The sequence below is a fragment of the Sparus aurata genome, chromosome 6 (assembly GCF_900880675.1).
Source record: "Sparus aurata chromosome 6, fSpaAur1.1, whole genome shotgun sequence".
In the NCBI taxonomy this organism is placed as follows: Eukaryota; Metazoa; Chordata; class Actinopteri; order Spariformes; family Sparidae; genus Sparus; species Sparus aurata.
Window position 1 is genome coordinate 36,713,543 of NC_044192.1, and position 13,518 is coordinate 36,727,060.

At 43.5% G+C, this 13,518-nt stretch overlaps 1 protein-coding gene and 2 long non-coding RNA genes across 3 annotated transcripts; 1 reads left to right on the top strand and 2 right to left on the bottom strand.

Moving 5' to 3' along the window:
* Nucleotides 1-2,622: 2,622 nt before the first annotated feature.
* LOC115583510 (uncharacterized) lies at nucleotides 2,623-4,967 on the bottom strand. The gene has a single exon (XM_030420451.1). It carries the CDS (start codon nucleotides 4,950-4,952, stop codon nucleotides 2,880-2,882), a length of 2,073 nt encoding a protein of 690 aa, XP_030276311.1. The 5' UTR covers nucleotides 4,953-4,967; the 3' UTR covers nucleotides 2,623-2,879.
* A 1,950-nt stretch (nucleotides 4,968-6,917) lies between these two features.
* LOC115583532 (uncharacterized) lies at nucleotides 6,918-9,064 on the top strand. Its single transcript, XR_003984382.1, has 3 exons — nucleotides 6,918-7,258; nucleotides 7,344-7,420; nucleotides 8,880-9,064. It is a non-coding gene; the product is annotated as an uncharacterized LOC115583532 (long non-coding RNA).
* Nucleotides 9,065-11,442: 2,378 nt separating this feature from the next.
* LOC115583529 (uncharacterized) lies at nucleotides 11,443-12,947 on the bottom strand. The gene is made up of 2 exons (XR_003984379.1): nucleotides 12,848-12,947; nucleotides 11,443-11,612 (listed from the first exon to the last, which is right to left on the bottom strand). It is a non-coding gene; the product is annotated as an uncharacterized LOC115583529 (long non-coding RNA).
* Nucleotides 12,948-13,518: the final 571 nt, after the last annotated feature.

A 13,518-nucleotide genomic window follows, 5' to 3' on the forward strand; every position in this document is an offset into this window, starting at 1 on the left:
CGTGGTCGGTGACCGTGGCTTGAACAAAGTCCAGTTTCTGTTCCAGCGGTGCAATAGCCGATTTAAATTCAAGTGAGAGGGCTTCTTTATGTTGCTCGAGGACGCTCGTCATGTTAGCCATGATGTCTTGGGTGGAAGCCGGGGCGGGCGAGGCCAAGGCCGGGGCGAGGGCGGATGATTCCTTCTTTTTGTTGGATTTCGCAGCCATTTCCGTTGTTTTTCGGAGAAAAAGGGGTTCTCTGTGTATTTATTGTTTGGTTCAGTTCGATTACATATGTAAGCGAGGCTCTGAAACCGATGTTTATGGAGTTGTGCGGGAGATTGAGGAAAGCACGTCTACTCCATCTGTGACCCGGAAGTCCCCCCCAGGAGATCCTCTTTTTAAACTGAGCTTTCCAAAGTCCAGGAAGAAAGGGAGAGTGCAGAGCCAAACCCGTGAAGACAGAGGCGACATTCCGTAATTTTACAATCTTTTATTTGAACCTCACAAATTAAAATAAACATGGACACACATGCATCACACAAAAGGTTGAACACAAACACTTAAAATCTGAATTCTTTTAAGATGGTTTTCAAAATAAATAATAAGGAGAATGTATAAATAAGAAGTAATTAGGAGAAATAAGAGAAACTTCACAACAGTACAGCACAAGGCTTTTTGGTTCTACTGCAATTTTCCTGTAAACATACATTTTTGTTTATTGCACTGCAGACTGCGGTGATGCTCTGTTGGACCTGATCTTCGAGAAGGTTTTCCAGGACCCTGCCCAATATATGTGAACGAGGTGCTGAAACTCATAATCCCTGAAGACCTCTCGGACCACGCAACTCTCACTCTCCACCCAAGAGAGCTCCAGCACCAGCTTACAAAGCTTCTGTAGGCTATATTGGCTGAAGACAATTCAATATAAAGTCAGCACTGAATGTTTACACCCATGGCAACTAGATACGTTTTTTGTTATTATTTTCATAATGATATTGAAGTTGATATATAAAGTCAAACTGTTTCACTTTATATTTTCTTCTTGTTATTATTTCATTCAACACATGTTTACAAATGTTTCTTACAATAAAACATCTTTCCTGACTGTTCTGTGTTTTCATTGTTTGATATGTAATTTTCATGGTAATAAGTAAAAGATAAACTACTGTATAAGCAATGTAAGATAGAGGAATCAGTTATGTACTTTTCATCATAACACTTTTGCGATAAATTAATAGTATTTATGTGACTAAAATCTTACTGCACTACTCCCCTCAGACGTAAAGGTCAATAGTCTGTCCGATAAATGTTCAGTGCATCCTGCAGTGCAGACACATTCAGGCAGACAGGTTACAGGCCAGGAGGGTCCACCATGCACGATGGTGGCTCAGGAAGCTGCTGTAGTCCTCGTGTAACCTAGAAATTATGAAAGGTAAGTGAGTGACAATAGATAAGAGAAAAGAGAGACAGCAAATTGACAACCATGTTTGCCCAGTGTTCACACTTATTTGTGGTATTTCCATACAGCAGATATTCTCCGGTTATGTAGGCATTTGTACACAATTGCCACAGGAACACCTGCTTTTATGCAGAATTGTTATTATTCATTGGAAACTATAATCGCTAATCACGTCGCATTGTTTCTTTGGTAATATATCTAAAGTTTATAAACCGTTGTAACTGGTAAAAAAAAACAATTCTGCTGGTAGAGAGGTGATGGGGGACAACTGTGGCTTATTGAAAACTTGAAAATTGCTGGCAGTAGCTAATTACAGGTTGTCACTACAAATAAGAGGTTCTCAATCAACTTACCCGGCTACATAAAGGTAAATAATAATATGGGGTTACGCTTTTGTCTTGTAACGGCTGTTACTAAATTGCATCCGTGTTACTGCAACTGAACAGCAGTAAACACCAGCCGAGGTTTGGCTAAGCTTTATGATGTAAACACTGGAGGCAGGAGAAGGGGGCTGTTATTTGAAACAACGCGGGGCAGATGGCCAGTAAGCTCGTAAAACTTTCGTTAGTCTGCAGTCACATAAAAGTAATGTCGAGGTACCAAACTTAACTACTAACCACTGAGAAACATCAATGTTCATTCTTGGCAGCTTACTTTCTTCTGGAGCCTCTTGTTGTTCTGGGTCGGACCGCAGTCTTGTTGTCTGGCGGCCATTACTTCCAGAAACTCCGCCGTTGCCATGGTCACATGATGCTGTCCTCACGTCTTCCGCAGGCAGGAAGAGGTGGGCGGTACCGTGGGCGGAGCGCAGTAGCTCATTAGCATTTAAAGGGAAAGGCACTGAAACTGGCCACCTGGAGCAGGGCTGTGAAACTGGTGTTTCAAGAACCCTGCTGTGCTCTATCCTTCAGCTTATTTCGACCAAAGCATGTTACTAACATTCCATTTAGACTTCAAGGAACCATAATTGTACTTTATATTTATACCCCTTTTGGAAAATGCAATCTTCCTTCTAGCTGCCAGGCTAAAAGCAGTCTGAAGCGGGTGCACGAGCATGACCTGCATGTTGAGGGCGTATACGACATCTTTTCAAATCAGTTTGGGATCCCTGGGGTTCTGGAGACTTGGACTAAAGCAGACTAGCTCTATGGAGCCATTTGATGTTGTTTTTTTGGTTGTATTTTAAAGCAAGTCCCCAGCTACTCCAATTGTTCAGGAGAATGCCACAATGCTGTTTTGCTGTGAAGCTCCAGAAATGTTGAGTGGGCTACGAAACTTAACCTGACTTTCCATAAACATGGGGGGAAGTGATGATGACTGGATTTACATTTTCTGGGGAACTGCTCATTTAATCAGGCTATGCTATGAAGTAACTTGATTTAGGCTATATCCCGTATATTTTCAGTACAAAGAGAAGCAAAACAAATAAATACATTTTTAAAATGAGCTTGAGGTACCTGGGAATTCGCACTTGTGCGGCCTCTGTGGTTCAAAGTGGACCCTCTGGTGATTGGTGAGTCTAGTAGCGCTACGGAACCTCTCACTGCAGATCTCGCAGACGAAGGCATTTCCCTGTTCATGGACTTTGACATGAGCCTTCAGGTTGTAGACGGTGGTGAAACGCCGCCCACAGCCTTCAAACTGACAGGTATGTGGCCGCTGCTTCTCATGGGACTGAAGATGCCGCTTTAGCTTGTAAGAGGTGGCGAAAGCCCATCCGCAGCCCTCCGTGGTGCACTGGTAGGGACGTGGGTCGTCTGCGTGGTTCAGGAGATGAACCTTGAGTTTCTGACGTGTGTCAAATATACCGGAGCAGCCCGGCTCTGGACAGCCAAACGAGGCCACTGTCTCTTTCTTAAACTTGATTAGCGGTATGGCCTGCAAGTCCCCGTTGACACAGGCTGCAACAGTGGCTTTGGGGTGCGGAGTGACCAGATCAGCCTCTGTTACAGCACACAGCACACCAGCTTCCTGCTTAACGATGGGACATGAGTCCAGGGAAGTGCCAAGCTCTGATAATGAGCAGTCATCCACCAGAGCCAGCTCAGAGTCGCTCACAGACAAACCAGGCCTGGGCTCGTCCTGCTGGCTGGAGCTCGATACCGCCAGCTTGCTGATCTTACCGATAGATTTCGTGCCACTATCATAGTTGAGAAGAACAATATCCTCGTGATCTTTCATGCCCAGGTGCTCCTTCAGACTGACCATGTCATCTTCTTTGTGTACATATCCTTCCGGTGGGGCAGCGAGAGTCAATATCCCATTTTCTATGGTCACTATGATGCTTTGGTTGTTGATCGTAATAGTTCCGGAAAAGGTCTCACTAGCAGGCGGACTTGTGGAGGCCGTGATCGGGTTGGCACTGTCCAGCAGCCTCGTTGAATCTGAAATAAAGTCCGAGGTATCCATGGAATCCACGATGCCCGAGCTTCCTGTCATCAAGGCGCTGCTCTCGTCAATACCGGAGTGCGACGAAGGTTCCCTAACCAGTTTGCTTTCATTATTTTCGGTACAAATCTGGCCACAAATCTTATCGCCATATTTGTTCGTCAAAACAACGTCTTCGACAGTGTGGCAGTAGACGGTCTGTTTAGTATTAGCCACAGTCGAAGTGTCATTTATCAAATTAAAAACATGCTCTGTTTTTTTCAGGACCTGGGTATCGAGACAGTTCAGGTTGTCATTAGATTCACAGAGACTAACGTCGCTGCTGTTTCTCACCTCCATGGAGCCACCATGACTTGATTTAGAGCACTCTGGCTTTTTACCTTTCATTTTATCGCTGTCCTCACATGATACATCCGCTCGGTGTTTGTTGGCCTCACCGTTGCCATTCTCCTGGACGACATTAAAAACGACATACAATTCCTTCGTGGTTTTGTCCGCCCTATTCAAGCTCCCCGGCGCAGCAGCGCTGTAGCTGGCCAGAGAGGGGTGCTTGAAGGCGCAGTCCTCGCGCTGCCGTAAAACTGGAGACGGTAACGTTAAATGCCGCTGCGGCATCGATTCCTCTTCCCCTTCAAAAAGAGGCAGCGCCATTTGCAATATGGTATCCCCGCTCTCTTCACCATATTTACAGGCAGTCCTTCCAAACTCCTGCGAACTAAGCAGAGCGATGAGCTCATTTTCTCTCTCTGTATTGGACGTTACGTTTTGAAGTCCGGCACTTTGTCTATTGGTTGCTGGTGGTTTAGTGAAAGGCGAACAAGCGCCGCTGCCATTTTCCACCAGTAGGTGAAACGATGATGTCCTTGGCCTGTAGTTGTTGTTGTTGTTGTTTTTACTCTGTAGATCAGGCGACTCAAGTAATCTGTCCGCTTCGTTTTCGGTGGAAATGAAACGAGGAATCGACCCTGTGGCTGGTCGCTGTCGAAACGGAGTGGTTCTATGTAGGACGCCATGTTGAGAGTGAATGTTTTGGGCATCAGAAAGCCCCTGCATTTCCATCTTGGTATCCCTGTAGCAGCGACACAGAAAAGACCCGCCCTTGTAGATGGAGGCGATCCACATAGCCACTACACAGTTTACAGCAGTCTCGGTGCTGCCTTCACGGTCACAGTGGGAATCCCGTTATCACTCCTGGAGCGACTTAAAATGTTGCATTTATTTATTTGCTAATTAATAAAAGCCGCGTGAAACTTAGCATTTTCTGTACACATTTAAATCAATTATTTTTTTATACACTCAGAATTAAGGAGAATAAAGGCATGTAAGTAAAAGGCTCATGTTTAAACCACTGAACACACTAAATGCACGTCTGTGTTTAGCTGTTTCTGTAGAATATGACAACTGTATGACAAAACTCCGACAAGTGGTTCAGGGGAACGGTTTCAATAAAGACTGTGCGCAATGTCTCCCTAAAACTCTAACATAATAGGTAGGAGCCGAGAACAACACCTGAAGGCCGGTCGTTTACTAACTTTTTGAAACTCTGGAGTGGATTTAATAGCTGTGGATCCGAGTTGGGTTTGTTTTTATCAGTAAGTAGCACTTACTAGCACATCAGTTAAGTAATCTATACCGGCCATAGGCGCAATGATCCAACCTTTAATTTAAATGTGAGGCCAAACACTTTTCATTCCATGAGGAATCAACATTTCCAGTCCCAGTCAGTGTTTTTTTTTTTACACTGTATCGCCACTCAGTGGCAGTATAGTACTATAGAGTGGATTAAACCAATATTTAATCACAGTGGGAGAGCATGGCACGATCAGGGTTTAGACAATACATTCAAGACCCACTGTTATTCTGATTTTGATGTGGATGGTAAAAGCACATAGTAGAAAGAAAGAAAAATCAAGTAAAAGAAATCACTTGTAAAACATTTCACATTCATATACCATAACAAAGTTTTCACATTGCCTACGTGTTTTGGCTGCATGTAAAGTCATTTAAGGGACTCTATGAAAGTTATTAGTGGAGAAATTTTTTCATTTGATCAAGCTTCTTCCCTCCCCTTAAAGCTAGGGTCTGTAATGTTGTTCAGAAACACATTTTGTTATACTGGGTGAAATGATCCTGCTATCCTGAGAGTAGTCAATACATTATGTATTCAGAAAAAGGAACAAAAATAATCGGACCTCTGTGGCAGCTGCAGGACTGAGAAAAATCTGACCAATCCGTGCCGTCCGGGTCAGATGCCTTCATGTCTCGTCCTCTGTCCCTCCCTCCTCCGCGCGCGCACATGTTACCTTTCACTGATGCCGGAAATATTCAGCACATTCCTCTGCAGAAATACGGAGTTGCAGGAGAAGACGTTCATTTGGTTACAATGGCAGAGAAAATGCAGCCAGCATTACTTGTAACAACTCACCCCACTAAAAAGGCAAGGAAAAGAAAGCCTGAGGCTGAAAAGGCGGCGACGAAAAAAAGCCCGGGTTAAAGAAAGAAGTCAGACAGAGTCAACATCGGTGCAGCATTTGAGGGTGGAGACAACTGGGGCATGTGAAGGGCTTGAAAAGTGATACAGAGGTTGCTCTCTTTCTGTTGGACAGGTAATTATTTGTTTTGTTTCAGGGGGATTTGTTATTTTCATGAAATATGTGAGGTTTGCCAACTTGGCTATGTTTGTAGCTCGTATTAGCACAATGCTAACGTTAGCTTCTTTGTGTGCCGTTTTTAGCCATGAGAATGGCTAATGAGTCGGCCCAATTTCCACTGGATAAGGTCCGCTGCGTTGCGGCTCCGATCCGGTTTTGCTCCGCCTTCCGGCAATCCCCACCAGTTGCAGCTTAAGTCGCAAGGCGCAGTTCGGTAGACAGCTGGCCTCACGATGTGTGCTAGTGTCAACACAGAGTGTTTTATTTTGAAAAGTAACCGGATGTAGTTTGTTATTTTGGCGCTTGACTTCCTGCTAAATTCAGCTGAATTACTGCGTCTTGCTCCGGCATCTCCTTCTCCCAGTCCCACTAACAGATGCGCGTTCAAGTTTGTGGGGGCGTGGCTTTGGACGGAGCACTGACGGGATGGGGAGGGGGGGTGGAACTTAGAGGAGGTGCCACTTTCAAATCTTGCTAGCTCTCTTGCTAGTGTAGCCTGAGCACCCTCACTCCTCCTCACAGCGGGGCGCTGTGTCTCTCCGGTGCACTGATTGATGGGCGGTCGCACCTCTATATAGCAGGTGGTTTCACCTGGTGCGCCCTCTCCTTTTGCCGTCCTGCTCATCCCCGTAGGTGGCTGTGGCCTGGCGTGGCGGAGTGGATGTCAGCGTGGTGAAGCTCAGGTGGTGTGGCTCTGCTGCCGTTGGAGCGTCCTTGGCGTCTCCGCCATAGACGCACGTTATCTTCACAGACGCACGTTATCTCTGCAGCGCACAGGTAAGGCGCAGTAAAGCGCACCGCTGCCTCTTCTCCCCACTCATGTGTCGATTGTGTAAATGTGACACAATTGTCTCCGCTGCAGTGTGGCGGACTGCTGGTGCCGTGGGACTGGGTTGTCCCACTGGACACCCATCTGGGTGTTGTTGTGTTCTCCACGTGGTAAGTCGGCGTTGTCCGCTCCTCGCTTTCCATTCTGTTGTTCCGCCTCCAGCTGACTGCTATTGTTTTGTGTGTTGCCCTAGAACAGCGATCCTCAATAGGCAGCCCCCGGGCCGCATCCGGCCTGCCGGCCTCCCCAAACTTTTATTCCTTCACCATGTGTTTTGGTTGGGTCAGCACGTGTGCACCGGGATTTGTCTCCATGCCAACGATACAGAGACAGCTGGGTCACTCACCGCTACGAGCACAACTTTTAACTTTCACATTTTGCCGGTGGTAAAAGATTGAAAATGGCGTGTTTCCAAGTAAATTGCGATTACAAAGTGAACCGTGAAAATCTGCGACTCAGAGAAATAGGGATTTAAAATTTGCATTCATTCAAGCCCCACGTATCTGACAGTGCAGCGATAACAAAGGCCAGACGTAGTTTAACTAATTCTACTCCGTCTCATCATGTATTTTCAAACACTCAAAAATTGTAACGGACGGGGAGTTCCTCCCGGCAAACACCCTTTCACTCACGGTGCCAAAATGTTTATCATCCTTGTTAAAACTCAACACCTTTTAATCAAAGAACAAATGACGTGAATTAACCCACAACCATCTTACATATCATCTTATTCACAAACACATTCACGAACCATAATTACACCAACACCAACAGAATACCCAAGAGTCATTGCGCCACAGTCCACAAGGTGCGTTACAATATGCCAGGAGAAGCTGTGATGAAGATTTCCAATTTGAAACGGCATTATGAGACGAAGCATAGGAATTTTGAAGAGACATTTCCTCAAAATTCAGCGATAAGCACAACACAAATAAATGCACTGAAATCGTCATATCAAGCTGCAAGCAGGATGCTTGTCACATCTATGTCACAATGAAATAAAATAATGCATGACTGAAGTGATGGACACAATGTTTGAAGGCAAACAAAAAGAGGAAATATTCAACTATGTATTTTAATTTATGTTAAAATGGAAATTACATTTTATTTTAGTTCGTATTTTGTTGTTTAGAATGAAAAGGACATTTTGTTTTGAATATTACAGTATTACTGCATGTGGCCTGACCGACCTCAATACATGGACCTTTGAGTTATTGAAAAAAATCTTTGTGGCCCTTTAAGATTTGTATTTGAGTACCCCTGCCCTAGAATATTTATTCCCTCGGAGGCTCGTCGCGGAGCTGGCATTGGGGCTTAGATTGCTGCCCCTGGGAATTTAATTAATTAATTAATATAATTAAGAATATTTGTATCTTTTGTGAATGAGACTCTTTTGTATAATTTAGTTAACTTGATTTAATAACCATTTACTTTATTTGGGTTTTGTTTATTTTCTTATTATTCAATTAATGTATATTGCTTTGTGTGTGTGTGTGTGTGTGTGCGTGTTCAAGTGGTTGTGCTAGGACTGTGAGGCCTGTTTATATTTTCTCTTTTCTTTGTGGACAGGTGCTGTGGGCCCCCGACGGTGACCCAATCACTGGTGGTGGGCCTTTTTCTTCACGAATGTGTGTGTGCAGTGTCACGGGTGCTTTTGTTAATTATCCCTTCCTTGATTTGAGTTTGGGCACCGAGGTAACCCCAGCCCTGTTCACCCCTTCATTTTGGCCGCAGCCTAGCAGCACGTGAGTCAGCCATTGATGATGACGATGATGTCTGTTTTATTAATTAACTGTTAAATAAAATTGTGTTTATTTTTCTAAAAACGTCTCTTGCCCGTGGTAATTTCGGACTGTGCGACCTGTAACAAAGGTACTCAATTATTTCTTCTAAACAGATAACTATCTCCTGGGGCGAAACTCCCCAGGTGGCGTTGTTGGTGACACCTTTTACTACCCTCCACTTGCCACACTAGCTCTCCAGGATTGTAGACCCTAGCTTTAATATCTTGGAACAACTTTATTCAACAGTAATAACTAAAAAGGGTAAAGCATATATATACACTACTCACAATAAGTTAGGGATATTGTTATTTACAAGAGTGCTTTTCCTATTTGGTCTGAATTTTAATGAAATAAGTAAAAGTTCCCTTTGATATTACTAATAATGAATGAGAAGAAACACCATTTTCATTTGTTTAATATTTATTACCCCAAAAATTTAGACAATAACAAGGATAGCCCCAAATAACAAAAATTGACAATGTCAGTAGCGGGTGTTTCCACCATTTGCCGCAATGACAGCTTGACAGCGACGTCTCATGCTCCTCACTAGCCTTATGATGTTGTTCTGAGGCAATGCGTTCCACTCCTCCACAAGTGCTACACGCAGTTCTGCCAGGTCACGTGGGGGTGGGGTACGATCATCCAGTCTCTGCTTCAGCTGGTCCCAGACGTGCTCTATGGGGTTCAGGTCAGGGGACATTGCTGGCCATACCATATGAGGCACTCCGACTTCCTGAAGTCGAGCTGTGACAATTCTGGCACGATGTGGTGGAGCATTATCATCCATGAACGGAAAGTTGGGGGTGTGCTGGCGGAATTGGGGATGATGATGGGTTCTATGATGTCTCTGAGGTAAGAACGTGCAGTGACTGAGCCATCTACAATAACCAAATCTGTTTTGCGCTGATTGGTGATGCCTGCCCAGACTGTTGCACCTCCTCCACCAAAGGGAACCTTGGGGACCATGTTGACCTCGGTGTATCGCTCACCTCGCCTTCTCCAGCAACGCTGACGACCATCATTTCTGTGCAAGGTGACCCGACACTCATCAGTGAACAGGACGGTAGACCACTGCTGCATTGTCCAGGTCACATGGTCTTGTGCCCACTGCAAAAGTTCACGGCGGTGTCTTGGTGTCAGTGGAGTCACCTGTAACGGTCGTCTGGCATTCAAGCCAAAGCGGTGGAGTCGGTTTCGAATGGTTTGACTGGAAACCCTAGTACCCCTCACATCTCGTAACTGGGCCTGCAGCTGTGTGGCAGTTGCGTAACGATGTCCAAGTGCATAGGTCCTTAGGTACTGGTCATCGTTGCGGTCTGTCACTCGTGGGGCTCCACTCCTGGGTCTGTCACGAACTCTCCCAGTAGTTCTGTGTCTTGATGCAAGTCTGCTGATGACACTTTGAGACACACCAAGTTCACAAGCAACATCTGACTGCCTGCCACCGACCCGAAGACGCGCTATGGCCAGGTGGTGCTGCTCGTCCGCTAAGTGACATCGTGTGTTCATGGCTGTTTGAATGATGAACTTGGAATGACTTACTGACGATACCAGCTTTTTATACCCACAGAATGTTGAAATTGATGCCACATTGAAAAGGGTTGTCTTTTAGTTTTTTGGTATTGGCCCCAATATGTAAGGCACACTGTACACAGTGAGACCATTACGTGGAAAACACAAAATGAGGTGTGTCTATCACCCCAATACAATTGCCTCCCCATCCCAAAACGCTCTGAAGTGAAACAAACACCGTATGTATGAAATCCACTGAGTCTCTCACAATATCCCTAACTTATTGTGAGTAGTGTATATAATTTATGTATATCTATTCCATTGAGGTGATACTGAATAAAGAGCTGAACTTAAATATTGGCTTAATCAATGCATAACTTTAAAAAAAGTATAATTTAGATCTTATATCCTTTTTTCTATACTGTCAAACAATTAACAGACTACACAGCTATGCACAGAATAGACATGACCTTCAAATAATATATTTATTTGGTTTCTAAGCAAAAGCTAGAAAACATTGCAAAACATATAACTAAACTCTCACCCAAATGTAGACAAAACAGACAACAGATAGAATATCCTAGAGGGACAAAATGGAATAAGGAAGACTGTTCACAACACATTATGTACATCACCTTAGATGTATTGACATTATGGATCGACTGATATGGATTTTTTAGGGCCGATGCCGATACCGATTTTTTTTCATCAGCCTTAGCCGATGACCGATACGGACTGCCGATTTTCTTGAGCTGATATCTGGAGCCGATACTACTTTTGCTCCCTCAATTTACATCATAAAAATTACACAATGATGATAACAAATGTTACAAGTCTTAATTTTTCAAAAAGGGAACATTTATTGAAATTAAAAAAGGTGAGGTAGAACAAGAACAAGTAAACAGTATTTAACAAATATTAAAAACAGGTGAGGTAGAGCGAGCCTTTCCGGGAGTAGGCTCTGTGAAATGCTGCCACACTGGATTGGTTTTCTGCTCTGCCATTTCTTTAAAAAGAATAAACAAAAACACAGATCAGTGTCAATCTTGTGCAATCATCTTACATTGAATATCACCCACATTATGTGGGTGCATCATATGGATTGGTGCATATGGTTAACTGTGCAAGGGTAAAAGGCTTCCACATCTACAACACAGACTTGATGATGCATTGTTTGCTGATATAATCAGGTCATCACAAAATGTATTTTGTCAACACATTTAAATAATTTAAGCAAACAATAAACAATAAATAAATAAGTAGCCATTGAAATAAGTGCTTGATTTGTAATTTAAGACTGCCATGGTTTAAATTTTTCTACATAAAATAAAATGAGCATGTCTTAGGCTACTATGCCACCTAATATGCAAAGACAACACACTAGTAGGTCTAAACCAAAATGTAAAAGAAGCTGCCAGAATGGCAACCCCAGAACATAAATAAGCTGTGGAAAATAACGTGATGTCAGATGCGCATTAAGCAACAAACTGTTCAAGTTTCTCTTCTAAATTTCATCAACGTTATAAAGTAGAAAACTGTTTCTCAAAGTTTTAAAAGCTCTCCTTCAGTCTGAGCAGCACTCTTATATATCGCTGTGATGCGTGTGTGTCCCACTGAGTGAGATGCACACACACACGAACTTCTGTTTGGTAGCTGATGCTGACTGAAAAACTTTACCACCATTGAACTGGATTGCTAATGCTAACGTGTGCACACGGCTCTAAACACTAGTAAGGCCTACACGGTGCACTTTTTCTGGTACATGATAAACGTTAACACAGATTAATATTCAACTACGTATAAAACATATCTCTCATCAATAAAGCTCTTCTTGGGGGGGTTGCGCTATGATATCACCGCGATGGCAAGGGAACTCCGCCTCGCTCCAAGTAGGGAGACAGAAACACACACACGCCTTCAAACCTCCAGCCAGGTGGTAGCTAAATAAGACTGCTACAACACCACGGAAGCACGGAACAACGTCGGCATTACTTAATCCTATGACCAGTGTTCCTAACAGCTACCGTATGAATACATATAGCCACAATGGCAAGCAGTTTTATAGACAAGGCATTTTGTATTCCTGTTTACCATTTGGACCCACAAACTTGCTTAGCTTTAGTTTCAAGCAAAACACATATAGAGCATGCATTTGGCATTCGTGTTTCCACTTTCAATGTGTATGGCAATATTTCAGCTAAGTTAAACAGTTAAAAGATGCTTTGAAAGTTTAAAACTTACCGTTGTGTTGACGAGCAGGCTTCCAGCACTCTCCTAGTGGGGGAGGGGTTATGCATGGTCTGCACGTGCACTGCAGCGTCTCCAGCAACACAGAGCTGCCTGTGGAGCCTGTCTGTAAATAATGCCAGATCAGCGAACGCAGCAGCCCACATCGGCTGATGCCGATTCACGTAAAAAACGATAAAATCGGCCGGCCGATGAATCGGTCGATCACTAATTGACATTTGAGCCACATGTTGTCTATATGGAACATACTAAACTGGGGAGAAGCTGTAAGCACTGTATTGTTTGTCAGTGTCATTAACTAGTACTGTACTCACTGTTGAAAACTATATATGGTGCATATTTATAATAGTAGCCTGCTGATACTTCACTTTTTTTTTTTTAACCATGAAATGTTATTTTATACCATATATTATAATGTTCTGTCATGGTGTATATCTCTTCACTGCTGTTGCAGTTTCTGATCTTGATTTGCAGACTTGATTTTTGTCGCCATGATTGTTATTATTAGTACTTAGATCAAAAATCACTGTATTTATAAAAACAACGTTGTTTTTGATTCACACAGATGCCACATTTACATGTCAGGATGTGGTTATTATGGACAGATTAAGTATTTAATTGTCATGTATCATCACAGTAACAGCGTTACATACATACATTAGCAG